The sequence below is a fragment of the Corythoichthys intestinalis genome, chromosome 12 (assembly GCF_030265065.1).
Source record: "Corythoichthys intestinalis isolate RoL2023-P3 chromosome 12, ASM3026506v1, whole genome shotgun sequence".
Lineage (NCBI taxonomy): Eukaryota > Metazoa > Chordata > Actinopteri > Syngnathiformes > Syngnathidae > Corythoichthys > Corythoichthys intestinalis.
Genome location: NC_080406.1, coordinates 507,800 through 534,776, shown reverse-complemented (window position 1 = coordinate 534,776; position 26,977 = coordinate 507,800). Strand labels below are relative to the sequence as shown.

General features: G+C 48.6%; 1 protein-coding gene across 18 annotated transcripts in view; it reads left to right on the top strand.

Moving 5' to 3' along the window:
- The window catches only part of ttn.2 (titin, tandem duplicate 2), a 205,810-nt gene extending 179,560 nt beyond the window's left edge, over nt 1-26,250 (top strand). For 16 of the 18 annotated variants that reach the window (XM_057851521.1, XM_057851523.1, XM_057851526.1 and 13 more), the window contains 24 exons: nt 86-388; nt 645-956; nt 1,748-2,038; nt 2,140-2,439; nt 2,576-2,717; nt 3,658-3,821; nt 3,902-4,204; nt 4,263-4,544; nt 4,634-5,227; nt 5,293-5,583; nt 5,673-5,972; nt 6,059-6,361; nt 6,445-6,747; nt 6,836-7,104; nt 7,186-7,501; nt 7,577-7,882; nt 7,977-8,276; nt 8,390-8,965; nt 9,048-9,353; nt 9,447-9,829; nt 9,906-10,116; nt 10,339-16,305; nt 16,367-16,654; nt 24,815-26,250. In XM_057851521.1, coding sequence (XP_057707504.1) covers nt 86-388; nt 645-956; nt 1,748-2,038; nt 2,140-2,439; nt 2,576-2,717; nt 3,658-3,821; nt 3,902-4,204; nt 4,263-4,544; nt 4,634-5,227; nt 5,293-5,583; nt 5,673-5,972; nt 6,059-6,361; nt 6,445-6,747; nt 6,836-7,104; nt 7,186-7,501; nt 7,577-7,882; nt 7,977-8,276; nt 8,390-8,965; nt 9,048-9,353; nt 9,447-9,829; nt 9,906-10,116; nt 10,339-16,305; nt 16,367-16,654; nt 24,815-25,110 — 13,106 coding nt within the window. In that variant the 3' untranslated portion in view covers nt 25,111-26,250. The remainder of the gene's footprint in view (nt 1-85; nt 389-644; nt 957-1,747; nt 2,039-2,139; nt 2,440-2,575; nt 2,718-3,657; nt 3,822-3,901; nt 4,205-4,262; nt 4,545-4,633; nt 5,228-5,292; nt 5,584-5,672; nt 5,973-6,058; nt 6,362-6,444; nt 6,748-6,835; nt 7,105-7,185; nt 7,502-7,576; nt 7,883-7,976; nt 8,277-8,389; nt 8,966-9,047; nt 9,354-9,446; nt 9,830-9,905; nt 10,117-10,338; nt 16,306-16,366; nt 16,655-24,814) is intronic. The other 2 variants (XM_057851537.1, XM_057851520.1) reach the window with 1 other exon arrangement.
- The last annotated feature ends 727 nt before the right edge of the window (nt 26,251-26,977 follow it).

Below are 26,977 nucleotides of genomic sequence, written 5' to 3'. Positions count from 1 at the left end.
TGATAATTTTGTTGATATTTAAGATTAAGGACATTCATTGACGACGCTTGTCTGAAAGTGTAATTCCTTCTGGTTAACTCCGCAGTTCCGCCAAGTCCTCCGACCCGTCCAGATGTGGTGACCGTTTCTGCCAACGCCATTGGCATCAAATGGGACCTGCCCTACGCCGACGGTGGCAGCGTGGTGACGGGTTACTGGATTGAGAAAAAAGAGCGGAATACCATCCTGTGGGTGAGGGAGAACAAGCTGCCCTGTCTGGATCGTCACTACAAGGTCTCCGGTCTGATGGAGGGTCTGGAGTACCAGTTCAGAGTCTATGCCATGAACATTGCCGGAATTAGCAAGGCCAGTGAGGCCTCCAGACCGGTGGTGGCGCTCAACCCCGTCGGTGAGTCCATAATCTGCACAGGTGTCCAAACTACGGCCTGCTTTTGATTGGCCAGCAGCAAATGATGAAAATAGCTTGAGTTCAGCTTACATTCTCTTGCGCTTCTCAGCTTCAACATTAGATGGAGCTAGTCACTTAAACAGTGCCTCTCCACTAGCTAAGAGATCAAAACCTGAAAACATGATGAAATCAATGTAGGAAACTAGTGTTTCAGTAGTTTGTCAAATTTCAGGCAATTTGATCTTCTCCTCTTCAGATCCTCCCGGTCACCCTCAAGTGACGGACATCACTCGCTCCTCCGTGTCGTTGTGCTGGAGCATCCCTGTCAATGACGGCGGCAGCAAGATTGTGGGCTACGTGGTGGAGAGAAAGCTCTACAGTACCGACGAGTGGGACGACAACCGCTGGCTCAAGTGTAATTACACAACCATTACGGAGAACTATTTTACCGTCACCAACCTGGGAGAAGGAGAAACCTTCGAATATCGCGTCATCGCCAAGAATGCCGCCGGAGTTCACAGCGCGCCCTCTGTATCCACCGGACCAGTCACCTGCAAGGATGAATACTGTAAGATTCAAAAGTTATATCTTTTGATTTTCAACAACTCTTTAGGTTACAGCAGTCAGAGAAATCGTCAGAAGTGTTGCACCGATAATTTTTTTGTCTTCCCATACCGATTCCATCTCGGCCATTGCCGATACTGAACTGATGCCATGTTTTTGTCGACTAGTAATGAATTCATTTCAAATCACAGCAGAAGCATGAAAAGATCCTACACAGGCACTCTGAGGTGACATTCCCATCAAAGTCAATGTATTGAAAATAAAGTAATTCTAAACTATCACATTCCTTTCAAGTAAGTAGAAGGTCAGGCACTGCTTAAAACATTGGCTGCCACTGATGGTGTTAGATGTCAAATCCATTTGAAGTGGCAGGGGTGGCAGCGAATGAACAAACACTTCAAATGGATTGGACATGTACTAGTGATGATGTCAATGAAATTCAAAACAGAGAATGACTGGATGCCACATCATTGGAGGGCTAGCATCTTTTTTACTTGGGTCCATTTCCAGCAGGTTGACCAGCGGTTGGAAACTAAATCTAGAAGATTACATGTTGTGCAGCATCGGCGCATTAATTTCTAGTACTCCCTATATCAGTATCGGTACCAAAATTAGTAACTGTTTCGTTGCAACACTACTCTGAAGCGCCTGTACTTTTTCAATTCAATTCAATTCAATTTTATTTGTATAGCCCTCAATCACAACAGAAGTCTCAAAGGGCTTTACAGAGGCAATATGATACACAGCTGCGTTGAAGCTCTTGATGTAAAATTGAATGTCTCTCCCTGTGGACAGCTCCTCCCAAAGCAGAGTTGGACAGCAAGCTGATCGGCGAAACCATCGTTGTCACTGCCGGCTCTGACCTTGTTCTTGACGGCGCGGTGGGCGGAAAACCGGAACCCACCGTTTACTGGTCTAAGGGAGACAAGATCCTGGAAATAGGCGAGAAGTACTCGCTGACCTACAGCAGTACAAGAGCGATGGCCGTCATCAAGAACTGTGACCGATTTGACAGCGGCAGATACATCCTGACCGTCAAAAATGTCAACGGAACCAAAACGGCCACCGTCAGCGTCAAAGTCATGGGTCAGTTGGCGAAACGTTAGCCACAACTTGGCGGATAAATTCATACTTGCTTATTTTCTCAACTCAAAATAATCATCTAACTGTCCTTTGATTCCTCCCAGACACTCCCGGGCCTCCTGCCGATAAGATCGCAATTAGCAGAGTGACTGAGGAGAAGTGCACGGTGTCCTGGAAGATCCCCCTGGAGGATGGCGGCGACATTGTCAGCCATTACATCGTGGAACGCCGAGAAACCAGCCGTCTTAACTGGGTCATCATGGAGACCGAGTGCAAGAGCTTGTCGTGCGTGAGCACCCGCCTGATCAAGGGCAACGAGTACATCTTCCGAGTGCGCGGAGTCAACAAATACGGACCTGGCGTTCCGCTGGAATCTGAGCCTGTCATCGCCAGGAACGCTTACAGTAAGGGCAACCTACGGAACTGAGATTTTAAGTCGTAAAATTTTAGACAGAAGTTATCCATCTCTGCTTAAAGATCATAAAAGTTGGACTGCATTTTTTTCTTTGATTCTGACCGGGCACTCTGTACTTACTTCAGCCTTGCCATCCCCGCCGGGCACACCGGAGGCAACAGCGGTGGGTAAAGACCATGTCATCATCGAATGGTTGAAGCCAGAAAGTGACGGAGGCAGTGAGATAAAGACTTACATCGTTGAAAAACGGGAGAAGAATAGCACTAGGTGGGTGCCACGCATTTTCTAACAACTTCAATCCAACCAAAGTATTTGAAAGCAAGGAAGAATGATCTGTCAGATCAACTTTATTGTCATTACAAGTGCAATGAAACTTTATTTCGGGTTCAGCCCGACTGAGACGGTTACAAGATCTCGTGGGGGGTATACAAGTCAAGCTGCCTGCCAGATCGCAATGGCGAGCATTAGGGTTGGGGGCTGGCTAGCGGACGTGGAATGAAAGATGAACCCATGTGCATGGCAACACAAGGCAAAAACAGAAGCTGGTGCCAACTAAAAAGTACTTAACATAAACTAGCTCTCAATCACAAAAGACGGTGGCCAAACAAAAGATAAAGTTACAAATCAAAACCTCAATCAAAAGAAACCAGGGAACCAGACGGCACATGACGACCTGACGAGGACCAAACAAAAACTGGGAGGTTACGTGAGGAACAGGTGGATAATACTAGAGCATTGGATTGGTAGACACGCAAGGAGCAGGTAACAACATGGGTTAGGGTTAGGCGAGGGCTAGCGCAGTCCATGCTGCCTGAAGGTTTGCTGTACTTGCTCATATCAAATGCGAGTCAACTTTTCACTGAGCAAACCAGTTTCTCCTCCCATAAGATAGAGGGCCAGGAGTTGAACTAAATGGAAATTGGGGCAATCCAGTCCAAAACCTAGTCTAAAACAGCACTTTGCCTTTAATCAGAGTATGAAAATAGCACCCTGTGTATCTTAAACTTTACCGAACGCCATAGACTTACTCACTGAACCCCTGGGGTTTGATCCAACCCAGGTTAAGAACCATTGCACTAGGCGATCACAAACAAAAGACACTAAGGCACAAAAACATGAAACAAACCCTAACACGAGTGTGATCCGGAAGTCTGAAATGGAACATGTACTTGTGCTCTGACAACTTTTTACTGTTTTTACAAACCAGGTGGACGCGAGTCAATAAGACGTACACCATCTACGACACACGTCTGAAGATCACAGGCCTGCTAGAAGGAAGCGAGTACCAGTTCAGAGTGACGGCCGTCAACGCAGCTGGAGACAGTCAGCCCAGCGATGTATCTCCATACATCCTTCTCAAAGATCCTACTTGTGAGACTTCTTTATTTTTAATCAAACTTTGTCTGCTCTATCTCCATGTACATGGAAATGATTGTGATGTCCCCTCACAGACACCCCTGCTCCCCCGTCAACGCCTCGTATCACAGACACCACCAAGCATAGCATCAGCATGACCTGGACCAGGCCCATGTATGATGGCGGCTCGGATGTAACCGGCTACGTGCTGGAAATCCTGGAGGAGGGTTCTGAGCAGTGGTACCGTGCCACCGCCAAGCCCATCAAGACCAACGAATATCTGGCCGGTGGCCTAGTCGCCAATAAGAAATACAGATTCAGGGTGGCCGCCGTCAACAACAATGGCACCGGAGAGTTCAGTGACCCCACTTCCGAGATGGAGCCCTTGGAGAGAATCGGTAAGTCTCGCCGCCGGATCCTAATATAAAACCAAACTCACGCTGACGGTCCTCGCAGAAATGCCCGACCTGGAATTGGACGATGACCTGAAGAAGACTGTTTGCCTTCGTGCCGGAGGAACCTTGCGACTCTTTGTGACTGTCGGGGGACGCCCAACGCCTGTCGTGTCCTGGAGGAAGACAGGCGTGGAGTTGCAGAGCCGAGGCTTCATCGAGACCACCGACAGCTACACCATGCTGATCGTGGAGAAGGTCGACCGCTACGACTCTGGAAAATATGTTGTAGAGGCAGAGAACCCATCAGGCAAGAAGTCTGCAACAATCCTGGTCAAGGTCTATGGTAGGTGGACATCAGAAGTTCCCGTGAGTGCAATGTTTGCAGTGGAGAACTCGGATATTAATTTACCTTTCTGGACCAATCTCCTACAGACACTCCTGGTCCTCCTGCTTCAGTGAAGGTAAAGGACTATACAAAGGAGTCCGTCGTCATCACCTGGGATGTCCCGAGTATTGACGGAGGCGCCCACGTCAGCAACTATATTGTGGAGAAACGCGAAGCCAACATGAAGTCCTACAAGACTGTCACCACAGAGTGTCGAAAGACCCTCTTTAGGATTACCGGCCTGGAGGAGGGCATGCACTATTTCTTCAGAGTCCTGCCAGAGAACATTTACGGCGTTGGTGAACCTTGCGAGACGGCTGAGGCCGTGCTCGTGTGTGAAGTACCATCGGTGCCTCAGAGCCTCCATGTCCTGGACGTCACAAAGTCCTCGGTCACACTGCAGTGGGAGAAACCCATGCACGAAGGCGGCAGCAGGCTGACGGGCTACATCATCGAAGCCTGCAGGGTGTCCACGGATAGGTGGACCACGGTGGCTACTGTCAAGGCGTCTATTTCTCAGTACACCATCCAGTCTCTGACAGAGAACGACCAGTACTTTTTCAGGATTCGAGCTTGTAACAGCAGAGGATCCGGCGAAGCCGTGGACATCGTCACCCCCGTTACCATCCAGGAGATCAAAGGTATGAGAGACATGAAATATCTCTTCAGGTTTCTCATTTCGCCTAACGCACCTGTTTTCCCCCAGTGACGCCAAAGATCGACATCACCAGCATTCCTCAGAAGACCGTCTACATCTCCCGGGGCAAACCCATCGACCTCAACTTGCCAATTACGGCCAGGCCGCAGCCCGTCTGCTCCTGGTTCTTTGGTGGCGTCCAGCTGAAGGACAGCCTGGAACGTATCAAAATCGACAGCAATGGGAAATTCAGCCATCTGGTCATCCGTGAGACCACCATTAACGACACGGGAGACTACACGCTGGAGGTTAAGAATGCCATTGGCGTAGCAACTGAAGTCATTAAAGTCGTCATCCTCGGTAATCCCCGGATTGATGCCGAACCGATTTGCACTTTTCATGTATTTGCAGTTTAAGATCTGAATCGTTTTTTTTTTTTTTTTCCTCAGACAAACCCGGTGTACCAGTTGGCCCCATGAAAATCGTGGAGGTCGATGGTCTGTCAGTGACCGTTAGCTGGGAGCCTCCAGAGAAGGACGGTGGCGCTAATATTAGCGGATATGTGGTGGAACAGCGAGACGCCCATCGCCCTGGCTGGATCACCATCTCAGAATCGGTGACCCGACCTTGCTTCAAGTTTACCAGACTCACCGAGGGAACCGAGTACGTGTTCCGCGTCGCGGCCATGAACCGCTTTGGTGTCGGTTGCTTCCTGCAGTCAGAAGTGGTGGAGTGCAAGAGCGCTGAGAGTGAGTCCACCTTTCTGAGTCTTATTTGCTTTTCCGTAAATTCTACGACTTTCCCCCGCTAATCTATCTGTGGTCGACTTTGGCAGCTATCCCCGGACCTCCGAGCAGACCAGAGGTGTTGGACGTGACTCACGAAGGCATGACCCTCACCTGGCGTCCGCCGGAGGATGATGGCGGCTCCGCCATTGCTGGCTATCTCATCGAGCGCAAGGAGCCTCGTTCCGAAAGATGGCTGAGGATCAACAAGAACCCGGTGACAATGACCAGATACCGCTCTTCCGGCCTGATCGAAGGCTTGGAATACGAATACCGCATTACTGCCATTAACTCCAGAGGAGCGGGCAAACCTAGTGAGACCTCTGCCATCACTGTCGCGATGGATCCAATAGGTACGTGATAACCTTACAGAAGGACGCAGACAGAAATACTAGCGCGTCAATGAAACTGACCCCAATGTACTGTTGTGAAATAGCGCCACCAGGTCCTCCGGTTCATCCCAAAGTTACAGATACCACCAGAACCTCTGTATCTCTGGCCTGGTCACCACCCGAAGAGGAAGGTGGCTCCGTTGTCACCGGTTACCTGGTCGAGATGCAGAAGGTGGACCAGGTGGAATGGACCCTGTGCAACACCACACCCACCAAAATGTGCGAGTATACCCTCACACACATGCCGCAAGGTGCTGAGTACAAGTTCAGAGTCATCGCCTGCAACGCCGGCGGCACTGGCGAGCCGGCAGATGTTCCTGGGGTGGTCAAAGTCCAGGAGATGCTCAGTAAGATCAATCAATTGGATCGCTTGTCGGCAAAATACACCATTTGGTGTCATTTACCCAAACGGTACCTCCTCGGTTTCGTCCGTAGATTATCCCGAATACGAGCTGGAGAGTAAATATGAGGAGGGCTACGTTGTGCGGCAAGGAGGTGTCATCTGCCTGCCGGTGCGTATCAGTGGTAAGCCCATCCCTACATGTAAGTGGACCAAAGACGGACGCGATGTCTCCCACCGAGCCATGATCGCCACAAACGATGACATTACGGAGCTCGTTATAAAAGAGGCTCACAAAGACGACACGGGTACTTACGACCTGGTTCTTGAGAACAAATGCGGCAGGAAAGCCTTGTACATTAAGGTGAGTTGAAATCCTGATCCTGAGCCTCGACCGAGTAGAGGTTCCTTTCCATCTCACGCACAGATGTCTGTATGTCTTTAGGTGAAAGTCATCGGACGGCCCGACATTCCGGAAGGTCCTCTGGAGTTTGACGACATTCAGGCGAGATCGGTTCGGGTAAGCTGGAGGCCCCCGTCTGACGATGGCGGTTCCGACATCCTGGGATACATTGTGGAGAGGAGAGAAGTCCCCAAGGCCGCTTGGTACACCGTGGATTCCCGGGTCACCGAGAACTCCCTGGTGGTCAAAGGTCTTAAAGAGAACATGCAGTATCATTTCCGAGTCTCTGCCGAGAACCAATTTGGTATCAGCCGCTCTCTGAAGTCTGAGGAGGCTGTCACAGCAAAGACGCCGCTCTGTGAGTACCGACAATGCATTTACAGATTTAAGCGGTAGCATTGTTTTACAAATTTGTAAATATTTTTATATACAGGTCCGCCGGAACCTCCCAGCAATCCTCCGGAGATCATGGACGTGGCCAAGTCTTCAGTGTCTCTGTCCTGGGCCCGGCCTCGGGACGACGGTGGCTCTCGGGTCACTGGATACTTTGTGGAGAGGAGAGAGGTTTCCACAGAGAAATGGGTCCGCCACAATAAGACTCACATCACCACCACCATGTACAACATCACCGGCCTCATCCCAGATGCCGAATACACCTTCAGAATTGTGGCTCAGAATGACGTTGGGCAGAGCGAGCCAGGCCCCGCGTCCGAATCGGTGGTCTGCAAAGATCCGTTCGGTGTGTAAATGTTCCACCGTGGTCATCAGGAGCTAATCGATTTAACTGTTGTCATGACTGCACATTGACGTCCACTTTGCTATTTTCTCGACAGACAAACCGAGCCAACCGGGAGAGATCGACATCATCTCTGTCACCAAAGACAGCATAACCATTCACTGGTTGCGGCCCCACTTTGACGGGGGTAAGGAAATCTTGGGTTACTGGATTGAATACAGGCAGGCCGGCGAAAGCGCCTGGAAGAAATGCAACAAAGAGCGTTCCAAGGACAGGCAGTTCACCATGGGTGGCCTGATGGAGGCCACGGAGTACGAGTTCAGGATCACGGCTGAGAACGAAGCCGGACTCAGCAGGCCCAGACGCACCCCCATGGGCATCAAGACCAAGTTGAGCGGTGAGTGACGGTTACTCTGTTCACATTCGTTTTTCTTTTGTCAAATACGCTCTTTGAAAATGGACTCCCGTTGATGTCAAATGCACTCTTTGAAAATGGTCGATGTTCGGCAGTGGGCGAGGCTCCGGCTTTGAAGGAAGATATCCAGGATGTCACCACCAAACTGGGAGAGTCCGGCACGCTGTCCTGTGGGATCATAGGCAGACCTCTACCCGAAATCAAGTGGTACCGCTACGGCAAGGAGCTGATCCAGAGTCGGAAGTACAAGATGAGCTCGGACGGCCGCAAGCACTCCCTCAGTGTCCTGACGGACGAGCAGGAGGATGAAGGCCTCTACACCTGCCGCGCTATTAATGAAGCGGGGGAGATCGAGACCAGCGGGAAACTGAGACTTCAAGCAGCGCCTCAGCTGCACCCTGGCTTCCCTCTGAAGGAGAAGTATTACGCCGGAGCCGGCACGAGCCTCCGCCTCCACGTGGTCTACATCGGCCGACCGATCCCCCAAATTATGTGGTTCTACGACAAGAAGCCTCTGAACGCATCAGAGGGAGTGATTATTGAAAATACAGAAAGCTACACCCACCTGGTGGTGAGGAACGTTCAGAGGAAGACCAACGCCGGCCGTTACAAGGTGCAGCTCAGCAACAAGTTCGGCTCCGTCGACACCATCTTGAGAGTCGAGATCCAAGGTGACTATACGACTTTTAAGATGATGAAATGACACTTTCGGATCTGCCGGTGATTTACAGCTGTCTATTTTTGCGTACCCAGATAAACCATGCATCCCGGAGGGTCCGATGGTGGTCGAAGCGCTGCTGAAAAGCTCCGTCATCATCAGCTGGAAGGCTCCCAAAGACGACGGCGGCTCTATGATCACCAACTACATTGTGGAAAAACGCATGGCCAAGGAGGGAGAAGTGTGGAACCTGGTGTCCTCTTCTGTCTCTGGAACCACTTGCCGCGTACCCAACCTGGTGGAGAGCGCTGGATACTACTTCCGTGTTTCTGCTCAGAATCAGTACGGTGTCAGCGAACCGCTGGAGATCCCCTCGGTGGTGATCATCAAGAGTCCCTTCGGTGGGTCACGTGCATGCACACTAACGGGAAGGATTTTGCCTTATGTTTGATTCTTCTCGGATCTTATTTCTGTGTAATATGTTTGTTCCGCAGAAAAACCGGGTATACCGCAACAGCCCTTCATCGTCAGCTCCTCCAAGGACTCGTGTGTGGTATGCTGGAAACCTCCGACCAGTGACGGCGGTGCCAAAATCTCCGCCTACTATCTGGAGAAGCGCGAAAAGAAGCAGAACAAGTGGATGTCTGTCACCACCAAGAAGATTGTGGAGACCAGTTATGAAGTCACGGGCCTAATTGAGGGCTTTGAGTATGAGTTCCGTGTCAAGTGCGAGAATATGGGCGGGGAGAGCGACTGGAGTGAGATTTCGGAGCCTGTCGTGCCCAAGTCCGACCAGACCCTGCGTGCTCCCAGCTTCAGGGAGGAGATCCGCGACATGACTGTCAAATACCACGCCAACGCCACCTTTGTTACAAAGGTTCTTATCTCTAGTCGTGCATGTTTTGTACTTTCTGTCAGCAATGTGCTCATATTAATTTTCAACTTCTATCCAGGTGGTAGGACATCCCAAGCCTGTAGTGAAATGGTACAGAAGTGGAAAGGAGATCCAGGCCGACGGAACCAAGATTAAAGCCCAGGAGTTCAAGGGCGGTTACTACCAGCTGGTCATCACCGCCGCAGACGAGAGCGACGCTACAGTCTATCAAGTCAGAGCCACCAACTCTGGAGGCTCCATCTCCACCACTGCAAACTTGGAAGTAGAAGGTAAACATTCAACTTGCTCAACGTGAGAGCAGGGGTGCCCACTGCTCAATTTTCTTTGGCCCGCAACAAATTATGAAAATATCACTGAAAATGGAAGCTTAAATTCAGCCTGCGTACATTGTCTTGCAATTCTCTATTTGCTTTAACAGTCCCTCCCCATTAAATAAGCCAACGAGTAAATACTTCAAATTGAATGACGATACGTGGTCTGTGTAATTCCAGTTCCTGCCAAGATTCACTTGCCAAAGGAGCTCCAGGGAATGGGAGCGGTCCACGCCGTGCGAGGTGAACACATCACCGTCAAGATCCCTATCTCCGGCAAGCCCGAACCAGCCATTACTTGGCAAAAGGGTCAGGAGATCCTTTCCAACTCTGCGTATCACCAGATCATCACCACCCGCTCTTTCACTTCACTGGTCTTCCAGAAGGGAGTTCAGCAGAAGGACACAGGCTACTACAGCATCATTGCCAAAAACAGGTTCGGAACAGACAAACAGACCATCGAGGTGAGCATAGCCGACATTCCCGAAGCTCCCAAAGGCCTGGTAGTCAGCAACGTCTCTCGTGACTCCATTACCCTGACCTGGGAGCCCCCAGCCAGTGACGGCGGAAGCAGCATCATTAGCTACATCGTGGAGAAATGCCCCACCTCAGCGGATAGGTGGATTCGTGCCGGCCAGACCGCCGACTGCAGCGTCACCATCCTCAACATCTTCGGCAAAGCAAAGTATCAATTCCGCGTCATTGCGGAGAACCAGTTTGGCTTGAGTCCTCCCTCCGCTCCGACGGAACCCGTCACAACAAAAGAAGACAAGTCCGTGATTCGGAACTATGACGAGGAAGTGGACGAGACCAGAGAGATTATCAAGGAAGAGGCTCAGTCCTTCAAAATCAAGGAGCTGCACTCCAAGTACACCATTTCCGAGGAGCTGGCTCGCTGTCATTTCGGAGTGGTCCACCGTTGTGTGGAGATCGCTACCAAGAAGACCTTCATGGCCAAGTTCATCAAAGTCAAAGGAACTGACCGTGAACTGGTTCTGAGGGAAATTGAGGCCTTGAACGTAGCCCGGCATAAGAACATTATCTACCTGCACGAATACTTTGAAAGTATGGAGGAAATTGTCCTGATCTTTGAGTTTATTTCTGGAGGCGACATCTTCGAGCGCCTCGGAACGAGCAACTTTGAGCTCTCCGAGCGAGAGATCGTCCTTTATCTCAGACAGGTCTGCGCCGCACTCAAGTTTTTGCACAGCAACAACTTCGGCCACTTTGATATCCGCCCGGAGAACATCGTCTACACCACGAGGAGAAGCAACCTCATCAAGATAATTGACATGGGTCAGGCGAGGTTGCTGGTACCGGGCGAAAACATCAGAATGCTCTTCTCGGCTCCAGAGTATTGCGCCCCTGAAGTCCACCGCCATGACTTGGTCACGACCGCCACTGATATGTGGTCTGTGGGTGTACTGGCCTACGTCTTGCTGAGCGGTCTCAATCCTTTTGCCGCGGAATCAGTCACACAAACAATCGAGAACATCTCCGCCTGCGAGTATGTCTTTGACGCAGAAGCGTTCAGGGACATCAGTCTAGAGGCCATGGACTTTGTGGACAGACTTCTCGTCAAGGACAGGAAGCTCCGTATGACGGCCCACGAGGCATTGGAGCACCCTTGGCTGAAGATGAAGATCGAACACGTCAGCAGCAAAGTCATCCGAACGCTGAGACACAGAAGGTACTACCACTCGACGGTAAAGCGGACCGATACCATCGTCTCGGCAGCTCGCGTGGCATACGGCGGCGCCTTCAGGAACCAGAGAGGATTGGCCGTTGGCAAAGTTAAGATTGCCGCAGAGTACCGCGGTCTTCGTGCCGGCCCGGTCATGCACGCCTCCGCTGAGGAGGGCGGCCACGTCCGGTTCACTTGTAGCATCGCAAGCTTTGACCAAAGCACGCAGGTGAGCTGGTACTTTGGCAGCCGTCAGTTGCACTCCAGTTCCAAGTATGAGATAACGTACAGCCACGGTTTGGCCAGCATATACGTGAAGGATATCGAAGACAGCGACGACGGTGTCTACAGGTGCAGGGTGTTGAGCGATGAGGGTGAAGATAGCGCGTACGGTGAACTCTTTGTCCAGACCGTGAGAAGCCTCAGAGAGCACTACGTCGGTCGTTCTATCAAAAAACTGAGAAGGAGGGTGGACAAAACCAAAATCATGTACAGGCCACCGGAGTTCACGCTGCCTCTGTACAATCGCACAGCTTACATCAGCGAAGATGTGCGCTTTGGCGTCACCATCACCGTACACCCCGATCCTCGTGTCACCTGGTTGAAGAACGGAGAAGCCATCCAGCCCGGAGAGCGTGACGCCAAGTACACATTCCTCAGCGACAAGGGTCTCTATCAGCTGATCATCCACAATCTTGACATGAGCGATGACGCTGAGTATACTGTCATGGCTCACAACAAGTTTGGAGAGGACAGCTGCAAGGCTCGTCTCACCGTGACGCCGCACCCTGTGACGGAGGAAACCATGAGGCCCACCTTCAAGCGTCTGCTGACCAACGTGGAGTGCACGGAAGGAGACAGTGTCCGCTTTGATATCAGAGTGTCTGGAATCCCCGCTCCATCCCTAAAATGGGAGAAGGACGGCCACTCTCTGCGGTTGAGTACCAAGGTCATCCTCATCCAAGAGGACACTGACCACCATGTCCTGTACATAAGGGAGACGCTGCTCGAGGATTCCGGCGTCTACAAAGTGACCGCCACCAACTCTGCCGGATCTGTGAGCTGCCAGGCTAGCCTGCAGGTGGACCGCCTGACTTACACCAGAAGAGAGTACAAGAGCGAGGAGGAGAAGCACAGACACGTCCAGAAGCAGATTGAAAAGACCAACAAGATGGCTCAGAAAATTGCTGCCACGGAGGAGATTGTTCCTCTGAATCCGGCGGCCCAAGAGGCTCTGAAATTTGCCGCAGAGATGTACAAGCCCGCCGTCAGCACCAAGAATGTCGAGGGTGAGTTTGACATCACAGTGGTAAAGTCGGAGACCAAGAAACTCGAAGAAGAGCGAAGGATTTTCATGCCGTACGAGATTCCCGAGCCGATCATCCACGACCGCAGAGCTCTGGATGAGGACAAGGCTATCAAGCAATTTGTTGCGCTCTCTGACATGAAGTGGTACCGCAAATTGAAAGACCAGTACCTGGTCTCAGAGAGGACGGAGAGGTTTGTGCAAAAGCGACAGAGGCGAATTCGCCTTTCCAGGTGGGAGCAGTTCTATGTCGTGCCGCTTCCTAGAATCACCGACCAGTACAGGCCCAGGTGGAGAATTCCAAAAATGACTTTCGACGATCTAGAAATCGTCAGACCCGCTCGCCGCTCACCGTCTCCCAAGTCAGAGATTTCCTTCACTTCCAGGAGAAGATCCCTGGGCGATTTGAGTGATGAGGAGCTGCTCATGACCGCGGATGACTACCTGTCCACCAGAAGAATCGAGCAGGAACGGATGATGCTGGAAGATGAACTGGAACTCGGCTTTTCCGCTTCCCCTGCGGTCAGTCCGGTCCGCGTTGAACGACGCGCAGTGCGGCGTGAAGAAATGGCGCAGGAGGTGCGGCAGAAAGCCGTGGAAGTCACCGAGACGAAGAAAAAGCGTAACGTTTCTCAGTTGATGAGAAGGAGGCGCTCGCTTTCCCCCACGTACATCGAGCTGATGCGCCCAGTCTCCGAGCTTATGCGTTCCACTCGCACCAGGCTGGAGACGGCGGAGACCGAGACTGAAACCGAGATCGTAGAGAGGAGATCCCCAACGCCCGAGCGCACCCGTCCCCGCTCGCCGAGCCCCATCAGGTCTGCGGAGAGGACCTCTCGTTCCTCCTCTCGGTTCGAGCGCTCTGCCCGCTTTGATATCATGTCCCGCTACGAGGCCAGAAAGGCGGCTCTGAAGTCTGAGAGGACTTACCAGGTAGTCAGTCAGTCTCCATTCCGCCTGGATCACGGGCCCCGCGTGACCGTTAGGATGCGCTCGCACAGAGTGCCGCTCGGCCAGGACACCAAATTCACCTTGAACGTCCAAGCCAAGCCAGAGGCAGAGGTCAAGTGGTTCCACAACGGGAACGAGATATGCGAAACCGGCGGCAAATATGTCTTTAGCAACATGAGGGGAGTCTTGACCATTGCTATCCTGGACTGCCAAGAGGAGGACAGTGGGACGTACCGCTGCTTCTGCTCCAACGCCAGGGGAGAAGCCTCAGACTACGCCACTCTGGACGTGGCGGGCGGCGCCTACACCGCATTCTCATCTCGGCGCAAGGATGAGGAAGTTCCCAAAACCGTAGTCCCCGAAATGACGCGAATTGATCACTACCACTGGTCCCGCTTCAAAACTGGTTACGAATCTCAGAGCCACTTTGAAGTGGAAGAAAGCAAGACCAAGTTCACCGAGACACGCGAAGACATCACTCGGGAAGGCTACCGGGATTCTTCTGAGAGATACTCGTCCGCCGAGCGCTACGGCTCATCGGTCAAGTACGCTTCTACGGAACGCTTGACATCTGCCTCCTCCTACTCTTCCGAGAAGTTTGCATCTTCTGAAAAGCGCGTCGCAGCCGAAGCAAAGACAAAGTTTTCCGCTGCGTCCGAGCAGCTTTCTGTCCAAAAAGTGAAGTCACCCGTCGCGGCCAGATTTCTCACCAAGCCCCAGTCTTTGACCCTTGCCGAGGGCGAAACGGCCAGGTTCTCCTGCGATATTGACGGAGAGCCGGCACCCTCTGTTACATGGGCGCATGAGGGGAGAACCGTTGTCTCCTCCCACCGTGTTAAGGTCACCACCACGCAGTACAAGTCCAACCTTGAGATTTCTTCCATTGCGACCTCTGATGAGGGACATTATACAGTCATCGTAGAGAACTCGGCGGGCCGACAGGAGGCTCAGTTCACCTTGACCATCCGCAAGGCTGTTACCAAAGAGGTCAAGGGTGTTAAGTCTCCTGCACCTGACGTTAAGTCCCCTGAACCTGGCATCAAGTCCCCTGAACCTAGTGTCAAGTCCCTAGCACCTAGTGTCAAGTCTCCTGAACCTAGCGTCAAGTCCCCAGCTCCCAGCGTCAAGCCTCCTGAACCTAGCGTCAAGTCCCCGGCACCTAGCGTCAAGTCTCCTGAACCTAGTGCGAAGTCCCCAGTACCCAGCGTCAAGTCTCCTGAACCTAGCGTCAAGTCTCCAGCACCAAGCGTCAAGTCTCCTGAACCTAGCGTCAAGTCCCCAGCACCCAGCGTTAGATCTCTTGAACCTGGCATTAAGTCTCCTGAACCCATCAAGTCCCCTGAACCTAGCGTCAAGTCACCAGCGCCTAGCGTCAAATCTCCTGAACCTAGCGTCAAGTCACCAGCGCCTAGCGTCAAATCTCCTGAACCAAGCGTGAAATCACCAGAACCAAGCATCAAGTCCCCTGAGCCCTCTATTAAATCACCAACGCCCAGAGTCAAGTCGCCGGTACCACGTGTCAAGTCCCCAACTCCGGGTGTCAGGACACCAGGTGTGAAGTCACCGACTCCTGGAATTAAATCTCCTGAACCTGATGGAATGAAATCCCCCAGGGGTATAAGATCTCCCGAACCAGGATCTAAACCACAACCCCCGGCCAAGTCACCTGAACCTGAGGATGCTAAGATTTCCAGAGGAGTCAAATCCCCTGAACCTGCAGGAAGCAAAACACCTAAAGGCATTAAGTCCCCGGAACCTGTTGGCACCAAGACCCCACGAGGCATCAAGTCTCCGGAACCATCTGGCGTCAAATCACCGAGGGCTGCTAAATCCCCTGAGCCCGATAAAGTCAAATCCCCACCTCCGCCGACTTCTCAGCCGCCTAAAGTGACCAGTCAGCTGGCGGCTGTGGCTTACCAAGACGCGGTGAAGATGTCTTGCGTTTGTGAGGGCAGCATCAAGGAGGTGTCGTGGTATCGCGACGGTAGGCGGCTTTCTCAGAGCGGCCGCTTTGAAACACGCTACTCTGAGGGTTCCTGCACCCTCCTGATCCGTGACCTGACTGACGCTGACCAAGGAGAGTACACCTGCGAGATGACATCGGAAGGAGGCGTGTCCAAATCATCCTTCTCCTTCACCGGACAGGTCTACCGGGCTGTTCGGATGTCCGTCACCGCTTACTGTGAAAAGCAACTTGCACTTAAAGGTGAGTAAAGTGTTTTTGGCTCTTTCGGAACCCAAATAAGTTAACGGTCACGCTTTTCCAGGCTCGACCGTGACCACTTTCAAGGAGTCTTCCTCGTCCGGCTCCTACGCAGCCATGAGGAGGGAGACACGCACCATGGAGTTGTCGTCATCTTCCTTCTCGTCGTCCTCTGCCCAACGGTCCTCCGTGATGGAGTCCCACTCCTTCGGCAGCCTGGCGGCCGAGATGAAGTTTGAGACCATGTCCTTGTCCAGCGTGTCCTCGGCGGCGTCCGACTCGTACGCCGTTAGCTCCAGCAGCGTCACGGGAATGAGTCAGCTTGTAAGCGGATCCTCCTTCAGGGCCATCGGTAAGACCTTTTTTCAAAATTATTGAGCGTGTGTATCAGCGGCGTACGATCCAAATCAACTTTTCTACAAAAATGTATTTCGATGTAATTCGTCATTGTTGTTTCGCCGCACTGTGGTGATGTCTAAACGGTAGCGCCGTATTTATGTTACGCAATCCAAAGAGACTACAGTATACTCCTTTCAGGCCGTGAGGACTATTATACAGTATACAGTGGTACCTCTACATACGATCGCTTCGACACACGAACTTTTCGACATCCGACGTAAAATTTGACTCGCCATTTGTTTCTACATCCGACGACATGCTCGAAATACGACGACAATGGCAGCACCGCAGACGAATGCACGGCGGATTTTCTTGTGTGACAAATCAACACTGGTTTCAGAAAAGGTTGGTACAGGTGGTGAAACAAGGAAAAAGTTGACGCTTACCTTCTAAATGAAGATGCAAATGACAGAAAAATATGAGCGTAGGGTGGGCATCCGTGAAATGGCTCAACGATACATCTCCACGGTCCTCCTCCGACCATCGTTCGCCTGTCTTTATAAGTTAAGCTGACAATTCTTATTGTGGTAACATCTCCAGAGAAATCGCCAACTTCGCCACGTTTTTATCATTTATTTCACAACTTATTCAAAACAAAAACACCTTCTGTCTGCCGCAATTGACGGTGTTCTCAAGAAAACATTCAAAGTGAAAGTGAAACTCAAGCTCACCGGTCTGTCTCTGGCACGTCAGCCCCGCGGTGCGTTCAGGGTCAGCAAAAAACGTCCGCCACATTAGAACCCGATTCGTTACATTAATACAGGAATTATTATTATTATTATTATTACGATTTTGATTGATAATTTATTTGTTTTGCTATGTGTAATTGCCATTTGTAATAGTACCAGCAGTATTTTTTAAGGATTTAGTGAAGGTTTTTGGGCTGTGGAACGAATTAATGGAATTATAATGTATTCCTATGGGAAAATCCTGCTCGACATACGACCATTTTGACTTACAAACAAGGTCCTGGAACGGATTAACTTCGTATGTAGAGGTACCACTGTAGTTGTCAAATTACAACTGCAGAGTATTCCACTGCCCACTAGAGGACAGTGGCGAGTCATTAAAAATGAATCTTTTCTGTGAAGAATTGATATTAAACTGAGACTTTAATGCTGCTCTCTTCTTCTGGTCAAAGTGCTTTCTATAAGTTCATCTATTTCTTGTGGCAGCCATATTCAATTCAATTCAATTTTATTTGTATAGCCCTCAATCACAACAGAAGTCTCAAAGGGCTTTACAGAGGCAATATGATACACAATTAGAAATGAAGCAACAAAGATGAATAGATGCAGTTCAAGTCCTGGGTATCCCCTATCCTTAAGACCCTCCATGCCGGCAAGGAAAAACTCCAAAAACTCCAGAGTCAATTGGGAGAAAAATGAGAAACCTTGGGGAGTACCACAGTCAGGAGAGATCCACTCCCAGGACGGATAGACAGGAACCCCAGAACGGCTAATGGGAATTAGCAAGCGAAATTATAGTCCGTAAAAATACAGTGGAGTAAAGGAGCAAGAAGAAGTCCCTCTAGTCAGATGAGACGGGGGTAGCAGCGAGGACGTCTATCCAGCCAGGGGTCCGGACAGTCAGGCGGCTGCAGCTGAAAAATAGCCCCTCCCCAGAGGGGAGGGGGGAAAGGGGACACCGGGTGACTAGTGATGAAGAGACTAGACAACTAGATATTAACATTGGAAAATAGAAATAAAGTAAGACAAGTGGTAGGTAGAGTAAGAAAAGGAGATAGAACTCAGCGGCTGTACTGCCCCCAGCATTATAGCTTCTAGTGCAGCTTAGACTAAACTGTGAGTCTACTCTGACTTCAACTAGCCTAACCATAAGCTTTGTCGAATAGGAACATTTTTAATCTAATCTTAAATGTGCAGACTGTCTCGGCTTCTTTAATACTAGCTGGAAGCTGATTCCATAAAACAGGGGCTTGGTGGCTAAAGGCTCTAGCTCCGACAGTACTTTTAGAAACCCTGGGAACTACCAGTAGACCTGCATTCTGAGATCGGAGTGTTCTGTTGGGGCGGTATGGAACCAGAGCATTGGTGAGATAAGGTGGCCCCAACCCATTAATGGTCTTAAATGTAAGAAGGAGTATTTTAAATTTAATTCTAAACTCGACTGGAAGCCAGTGAAGTGCCTGGAGCACAGGGGTGATGTGCTCTCTTCTATTGGTTCCTGTTAAAAGTCTTGCTGCTGCGTTTTGGACTAGCTGAAGACCTTTTAGAGAGCTTTTAGGACAAGCTGCAAGTAGGGAGTTACAGTAATCCAATCTCGATGTAACGAACGCGTGAATTAATTTTTCTGCATCGCTTTTAGATAAAATATTTCTAATTTTGGCGATGTTGCGCAGGTGAAAGAAAGCCGTTCTACAGGTTTGTTTAATGTGTGCTTTAAACGATAAGTCAGGGTCAAATAAAACTCCTAGGTTTTTAACTGTGGTGCTGGAGGCTACACTTACATTGTCCAGAGTGACTATCTGGGCAGCTAAAGAGTCTCGAACACTTTTTGGGCCTATTATAAGGACTTCTGTCTTTTCAGGGTTAAGTAGAAGATACGTAGTTAGTGCTCATCCAGGTATTTATATCTCGGACGCAGGCGCTTAGTTTTTCTACTTGCCTGACCTGCTCAGGTTTAATTGATAGATACAGTTGTGTGTCGTCAGCGTAACAATGAAAGTTAATGCTATGTTTTCTGATGATATTACCTAGAGGAAGCATATACAGCGTAAACAAGATGGGCCCGAGGACAGATCCTTGCGGCACACCATAACTAACTCTAGAGTACGATGATGATTGTTGGTTTACATTGACAAACTGGTACCTATTAGATAAATATGATTTAAACCAGCAGAGGGCTGCTCCTCTAATGCCTATGTCACATTCTAATCTCTGCAATAAGATATTATGGTCGATTGTGTCAAAGGCTGCGCTCAGGTCCAACAGAACCAGGATCGAGACTAATCCAACGTCAGCGGCAAGTAACAGGTCATTAGTTACTTTAACTAATGCGGTTTCAGTGCTATGATGAGCTCGAAAGCCAGACTGGAACTGTTCAAATAAACTATAGGTGCTGACAGAGCTGTTTAATTACCACTCTTTCAAGGACTTTGGAGAGAAATGGTAAGTTAGAAATAGGTCTATAATTGGCCAAAATTTCAGGATCAAGAGTAGGTTTTTTCAAGAGCGGTTTAATAACTGCATATTTAAAGGACTGCGGCACGTAGCCAGTAACTAATGAGGTATTTATTATATTTAAGATAGTGTCAATAGTTAGAGGCAGGGTCTCTTTAAAAAGTTTGGTTGGGATTTGGTCGAGGAGGCATGTTGATGGTTTGGAGGACATTATAATTGAAATTACATCAATTTGGTCTACAGTGGTAAAGTTATTTAATATTTTATAGGGGTTTATAGGAGATTCCGAATTCTTTGTCTGCACTTTATCAGATCTAATAACTGGAAGTGATTCATTTATTTTATTTCTAATAGTTGCGATTTTATTGTTAAAAAATTTTAGGAAGTCATCACAGCTAAGGGTGGTTGGGATATAAGGTTCTATTGAGCTGTGACTGTTTGTCAGCCTTGCTACAGTGCTGAACAGAAACCTAGGATTATTTTTGTTTTCCTCTATTAAGGATGAGTAATATCTGGTTTTAGCCGTACGCAAGGCCTGCTTATATGTCACTAAGCTGTGTTTCCAGGCAGAGAGGGTGTGCTCTGTGTTGGAACGGCGCCAAAGTCTTTCTAATTTACGTGTCGATTGTTTAAGAGAGCGTGTTTCAGCATTATACCAGGGAGAGGCTCGTCTCGGCTTGACAAACTTTAATTTGGAGGGAGCGACGACATCGAGGGTAGTACGAAGCGTAAACATAACACGATCAACAAACTCGTCATTAACAGCAAGGCCGGACATTATTCCTTCATAATTAGATGACATGGAGGCAAATATAGGCTGAATTATCTGTTTATACTCTGAAACAGAGCGATCACCAAATGTCCTTTTCATCTGAGTTCTAGTCACTAGTGGCGGATTATCTTGAAGCACAAACTGAAAGGTAATTAGAAAATGATCAGACAGTACGGGGTTGTGGGGATGGACACTAAGATCACTAATCTCCGTACCGTAGGTTAAAATCAAGTCCAGGGTGTGCTTGTGACTATGAGTTGGTTTATTTACATTTTGAATGAAGCCAGTCCCATCTAGTAGGTCATTAAAGGCCTTACCAAGGGAGTCACCTTCGTCGTCAACATGTATATTAAAATCCCCTACAATTATAATTCTATCCCAGCTTAGCAAAATACTAGATAAAAAGTCAGAGAAATCTAACAAAAACTGTGAGTAGGGACCAGGGGGACGGTAAACCACTATGAAAAGAACTGGTTTTTGGTTCTTCCAGTTAGCGTCTATAATTGATAGTGCTAGGCTTTCAAAGGAGTTATAAATGTAATTAGATGTACTTTTTGGGCTCATACCTAAACAAGAGTGTGATATTACTGCCACCCCCCCTCCACGGCCCGTGCTTCTAGCTGTGTGAAAATTCACGTGACTTGGGGGTGCGGATTCATTAAGTCTAAAAAAGTCATCCTGCTGAAGCCAAGTTTCAGTCAGGGCCAAAATATGAATATTATAATCCCCAATTAAGTCATTAACTAACAGAGATTTGGGCGAGATTGACCTGATGTTTAATAATCCGCATTTTATATATTTATTAAGAGCTATATGTATTAAATTCTTTGGTCTCGTTCCTATAGTACTCTGTTTTCCCCTGTTCACTATACGAGGCACGGACACAGTCTCTATCTTCTGTCCTGAATTTTGGATTTGTGACAGCTCGGAAAGAGGCGAGTGGTCACTACTAACAGAGTTGTGTTTTACACGACAACACTGCGCCCGGGCCCCCACTCTGAAGTGTCACTTTGGGAGACTTAGTTTGGCGGCCAAATTTCGAGTTAAGAGAGCAGCACCGTCCCAAGTCGGATGAATGCCGTCTCGGCGCATGAGCCCGGACTTGCCCCAAATCGCGTGCCAGTTATCAACAAAGACTATATCGTTTTCTGGGCACCATCTAGACAACCAGCGGTTAAATGATGAGAATCTAGAGTACATCTCATCATTGACCAAATTAGGCAGAGGACCAGAGAAAACTACGGTGTCCGCCATCGACTTAGCAAGTTTACACACCGAGGCTACGTTTAATTTAAGCACCTCAGACTGTCTCCGCCGGGCGTCGTTACCGCCTGCGTGAATCACGATACGGCGGAACCTCTTCCTACTCTGCTTTAGGAGCCTGAGGTTTCCTTCGATGTCACCGACTCTGGCCCCTGGGTAACACCTGACAGACACCGCCGGGTGCTTCACGTCTCTAACTATGGAGCTTCCAATTACGAGAGTGTCTGGTTCAGCCGGTGTGTCGCTGAGGGGGGGCAAACCTATTGCTGATGTGAAGCTGCTGGTGCACTAAGGTTGTGCGTTTACCACTGCGCTTCCCCCGTACAGTCACAAATCCGTCCTTAATTTCCCCCGGCTGCACGGGGCTCGCTGGGGGGCTAACTGCGCTAGCAATCCTACTACTGCAAGCACGACCTGCGGGCCCTGCCACTACCTGGCTATAGCTAGGACTAGCTTTCGTCTCTAGAGTGCAGAGCCGTGCTTCTAGCTCAGAAACCCTGGTCTCCAACCCTGAGACTAAGCTACACTTCCTACAGCTACTACTGTCCTCGACGAAGGAGCCAGGGTGCTCGCTATACATACAGCACACTGAGCAGAAAAGACGGGAGGAAGAAGGCAGAGGGCTAGCCATAGCTCGGATAAGCTAGGCTAGCAAGATAGAGCTAAAGAGGAGAGTAGAGTAGTTTTAACCCACGACCTGTTAAATCGTGGGATAAAACAAATTAAGGAGCACTAGGAGAGCCGAACCAGCCTAGGATCGATTCTCCGATGTGTCCGTGGGATAAAACAAATTGAGGAGCACTAGGAGATTAGCGACTAGTAGCAGCGCTAACAAACAAACGATACACTCACCGGATGTGACGTCACGTTCAAGTGGCTTCATACCACACTGGATCCACACAAAAAATAAGCCATATTACATTCTTAGTCATATTATATAGTATGTGTTCGTAAATTAATAGCCCTAGTTCACTGTGTAAAGTTAGTGTAAACTATGCTAAGTGCTAAGCTGGTGCGTTATTTCGATGTCACTAATCAAATTCTAAATGGGCATTCATGATAACGTTAATTTTGGGGCATTTCTTATTTATTTGTGGGCATTATGTTGTCACTTCCTGTTGATTTTCAGGCATTCCCAGGTTACTCCCTGTTGATAACTCAACAAAAATGAATTTGACACCCTTGAAATAACAATGAGAACTAGAGTTGTCCGATATTACCAGTAATATCGGCCGATTTTTAAAAGCTTTCTGCCTTTGTACAATGACTGGTTAAAGTTTAGCCCAGCAGTTGTGCTAATGGCATACCGCACGTCACTTTTGCTCATAAATATTCATGACGTTAGCAATTGTTGCTAGGCTGGTCAACCTCCCGTTTGTCCCTAATAGTAAATGCATGGAAATAGTGTATGAACAAGATATTTAGTGAGCTAAACCTACCAATTCTGTCCGAAAATAATGTCCCTGGTGCCAAATTCACTTGTGGAAGAACATACAATTGTTCAGTTAAAGAGATGGCTTGAGTGTCGAGGGCTGAAAAAGAGCCGACCTGATTCAGAGTTAGCTTTTACTAAATTCTATAATTTACATTTCCCCCTTACTAAAGTTGCCTTTTTTACAACAGAAAAGGTAACAGTGGCAGTCAGATACATTGTAATTTTTTTTCAGGTCATTCATTCTCAGATAGAAGCAGCACGGCAAAACGCTACGCTAAAAAATACGTAAAAATATCAAAATGGCTTACCTGTTCATCATCTGTAGGACCATGGCCCCCAACAAAATTTTACTGCATACGAAATGTGAATGGATTCACCTTGCTGGCGTTAAACTGGTCTTTTGGACGTCCGCGCAAGTTGATCCATTCTTCACATTTTTTCCCCCGAGTTTTTGGTTTCGGAAAACGTATGAAGAAAACGTCCTTCATATGTCGTAATGTCTAGAGTCGTTTCTACAAGTTCCGTAGCAGCAGTGTTTGATCGGCATGTTCTTTTTTTTTTTTCTTTTTTTTTTTAAAGATTACCAGAGAAAACAAGCAGAAATAATATGGATTGTATGCGAGGGCTTGTCAGTAATGACCCACCTCCGCATTACAATGGCGACGTCACAGTCTAAAAATAGCATTTGCTATTGGCCAGTAGATGTCTCCAAACTAAGATGCTTAGGATTTGTTATGTGAGCAGACCATTTGCATTCATGGTGCAAAAATGAAATGAACAATAAATGATTGAAAAATAATGAATTATAAACTAATTACATATGACTACTGTGTTACTAGAAGGAAATGGTCACTAAGAAAACATGAACGTAATAAAATACAAAAATCTCTGCAAAAGTCTAGCAAAATGCGAATGGGAATTGACATTGCATTGGCATGTCTTATGATCTGTAATGCTTTGATTGTTCCTCAGTGGCTCTTTGTGGTAACTACTGTAAACGCTATTTAATTGTGAATGATTCCTTTTATTTAATGATGGACATTCTAACTCATTTCAGTTAATTTAAAAAAAAAAATCAGTTGAAGTTTTTCTCTTCATTTTCACACATTGTTTGTTTTATTTGGAAAACCTATGTTATCATCATTATGAAAGCATCCACTGAAGCATCACAATACAATTAGCAATAACACGTTAAGTACACAGCTGCATATATCGGAATCGGTTTTATATAGGTATCGGATTTTCAGAGTTGGATAATATCGGTTATAAACTCATTATCAGACAACTCTAATTTCCAGGTTTTTACATGACAATTACCCCGTCCAAAAATGAATAAGGGACCCGATATCCATTGGAAATGCCCCCCAAAATTTACAAGTTACCCAGAAATGTCCCAAACTTAACAAGCGTCCAAATATCAACTCTAATAAGGATAATAGCGACGCTTTTCCGGTCACGAGTGGGCGCGTTTAACCGAACGCCCGCTTGTCTTCTCTCCAGCAGGTGGCGCCCCCCGCATTGAGGCCATGCCCGAGGACATCAGCATCGAGGCGGGCAAAGTCCTGACGGTGGCCTGCGCCTTCTCGGGCGAGGGCGCGAGCGCCTCGTGGTCCCGCGACGGGCGACCCGTCCGGGCCGTGCCGGGCGGCCGCTTCCACATGGAAACGAGCGAGGACCTTGCCACCCTAGTCATCGCCGGCGTGCGCCCAGAAGACGCCGGCGTCTACACCCTGGAACTGTCCAACCCGCTGGGCTGCGACACAGCCACCGTTCGCATTGGCGTTCGCTCCGCGTAGGGAAACCCGAGCGAGCGAGCGACCCTGCCCTTCCCTTTTTTGTCCAATTCCTCTTTTTTTAAAGATATGACTTGTATATAGCAACAATTTTTTTTACCAAACGCGACAACCTCAAGTATCTCCACTTGTGTTATGTATAGGGATGTCCCCGCTTCGATCGCAATCGGAAACGGTGTCCGATCACAATATTTTCCAGAGTTTCAGAATCGGGTGAGAAAGATTGAGTTTTGTATTTATTTATTGTGAAATTTCAAGGGGTGAAATACACCAAATATTCCAGATGTTTGCCGAAAGAAAGAAATATATTCGTTTTATACGACGCAACGTGGCAACGCGGGCAGAAGTTGGAAAACACGATGTTAGCTGTTGCCCGCTTAGCTATCATAATCACTTCAGTGTGAACATATCTGACATTTGGATGCATTTTTTTTCCCTTAAGCAATCCGGACTTGGAAATCCTCGGAATTCCGCTCCGTGAATACGTGATGAGGACATCCCTAGTTATGTACATAATGTATATAGCCGGATGCGACCAGGAATGTATGCGTCGTTCTTGACGACGATGAAACCAAAGTTTAGCTTTAGCAGGAGAAAGTCCCGCGTGGAACGAATACCCGCTAAAGGCAGAAACGGAAAAACAAAGCGCCTCAACGTTACGTTGATGTCTAAGATAGCCTCGGCAGGTGGAGCGTCTCCCCGCCGACGTTTACCCGACGGAAGACTTGCAAAAATTGAAAAAATAGGCAAAAAAAAAACAGCGAACCGCGAGCGCCAGCTCCCGAGCGCCGTTTGCGTCATACCCTCACGTAAGCGGCGCGAACGGAGCTGACGCCGCGAAGGACGATTTTGGCCGACGCGCTCGTGGCGCCGACGGCCCTCGCCGCCCGAGCGCGTCTTTTTGTCGTCTGTTTTTGCCGAGCGGCCGACCGACTCAAGGCCGGCTTCTCCTCCGGGAGGCCTGCAGCGTGCGTGTGTTAGCGTGTAGATCCCCCGCCTGCCCGCCCGTCTGTTCATCGGCGGGGGGGCGGGGCCAGAGAGAGGGGTCCTCCGCCTCGGTTCTCTGGACTTTGCTGTTTTTTTGTTTGTTTTCCCGCAGCCTCCTGGAGTTTTTCTCCATTATTGATTGAATAAAGCGTGATTGTCAGCACAGCAGCACGACTCCTGTCTTCCTTTATTTAGCACAATTTCCAGATGTCTTATTTTTGTTTTAGGTGGCTTCCGATTGAGATTGAATCATTTTCTGTTGTTTTAGTGCCACTTCTTATTAATTTTGGGGCTTTCCCGGGTCACTTCTTTTTCATTTTGGATCACTTCTGGTCACAATGTTAAATGTTAACAGGGCGTTTATGGGTCACTTCCTATTTTGGAGCATTTACGGGTCACTTCTTATCGATTTTGGGTCACTACCTGTTGATTTTAGGGCATTCCTGGGTCACTACCTTTACATTTCACTTATTTTCAGTCACTACCTATATATTTCGGGGCATTTACAGATCACTTCCCCATCCGATGTGATGTTTTAAGACTTCTCAATTCGGTTGAATGAAACAAGTTGTCCGATAATGACTTTTTAATCGATATCCCGATATTTATTATCCAACCCTGAAAATCCGACACCGATATAAAACCGATTCCGATACATGTGGTCGTGCACTTACAGTGGTATTAAAAAGTATCTGAACCGTTTGGAATTTCTCACATTTCTGCATAAAATCACCATCAAATGTGATCTGGTCTTTGTCAAAATCACACAGATGAAAAAAACAGTCTGCTTTAAGTAAAACCACCCAAACATTTATATTTTTTCATATTGTAATGAGGATAGTATGCAAACAATGACAGAAGGGGGGAAAATAAGTAAGTGAAC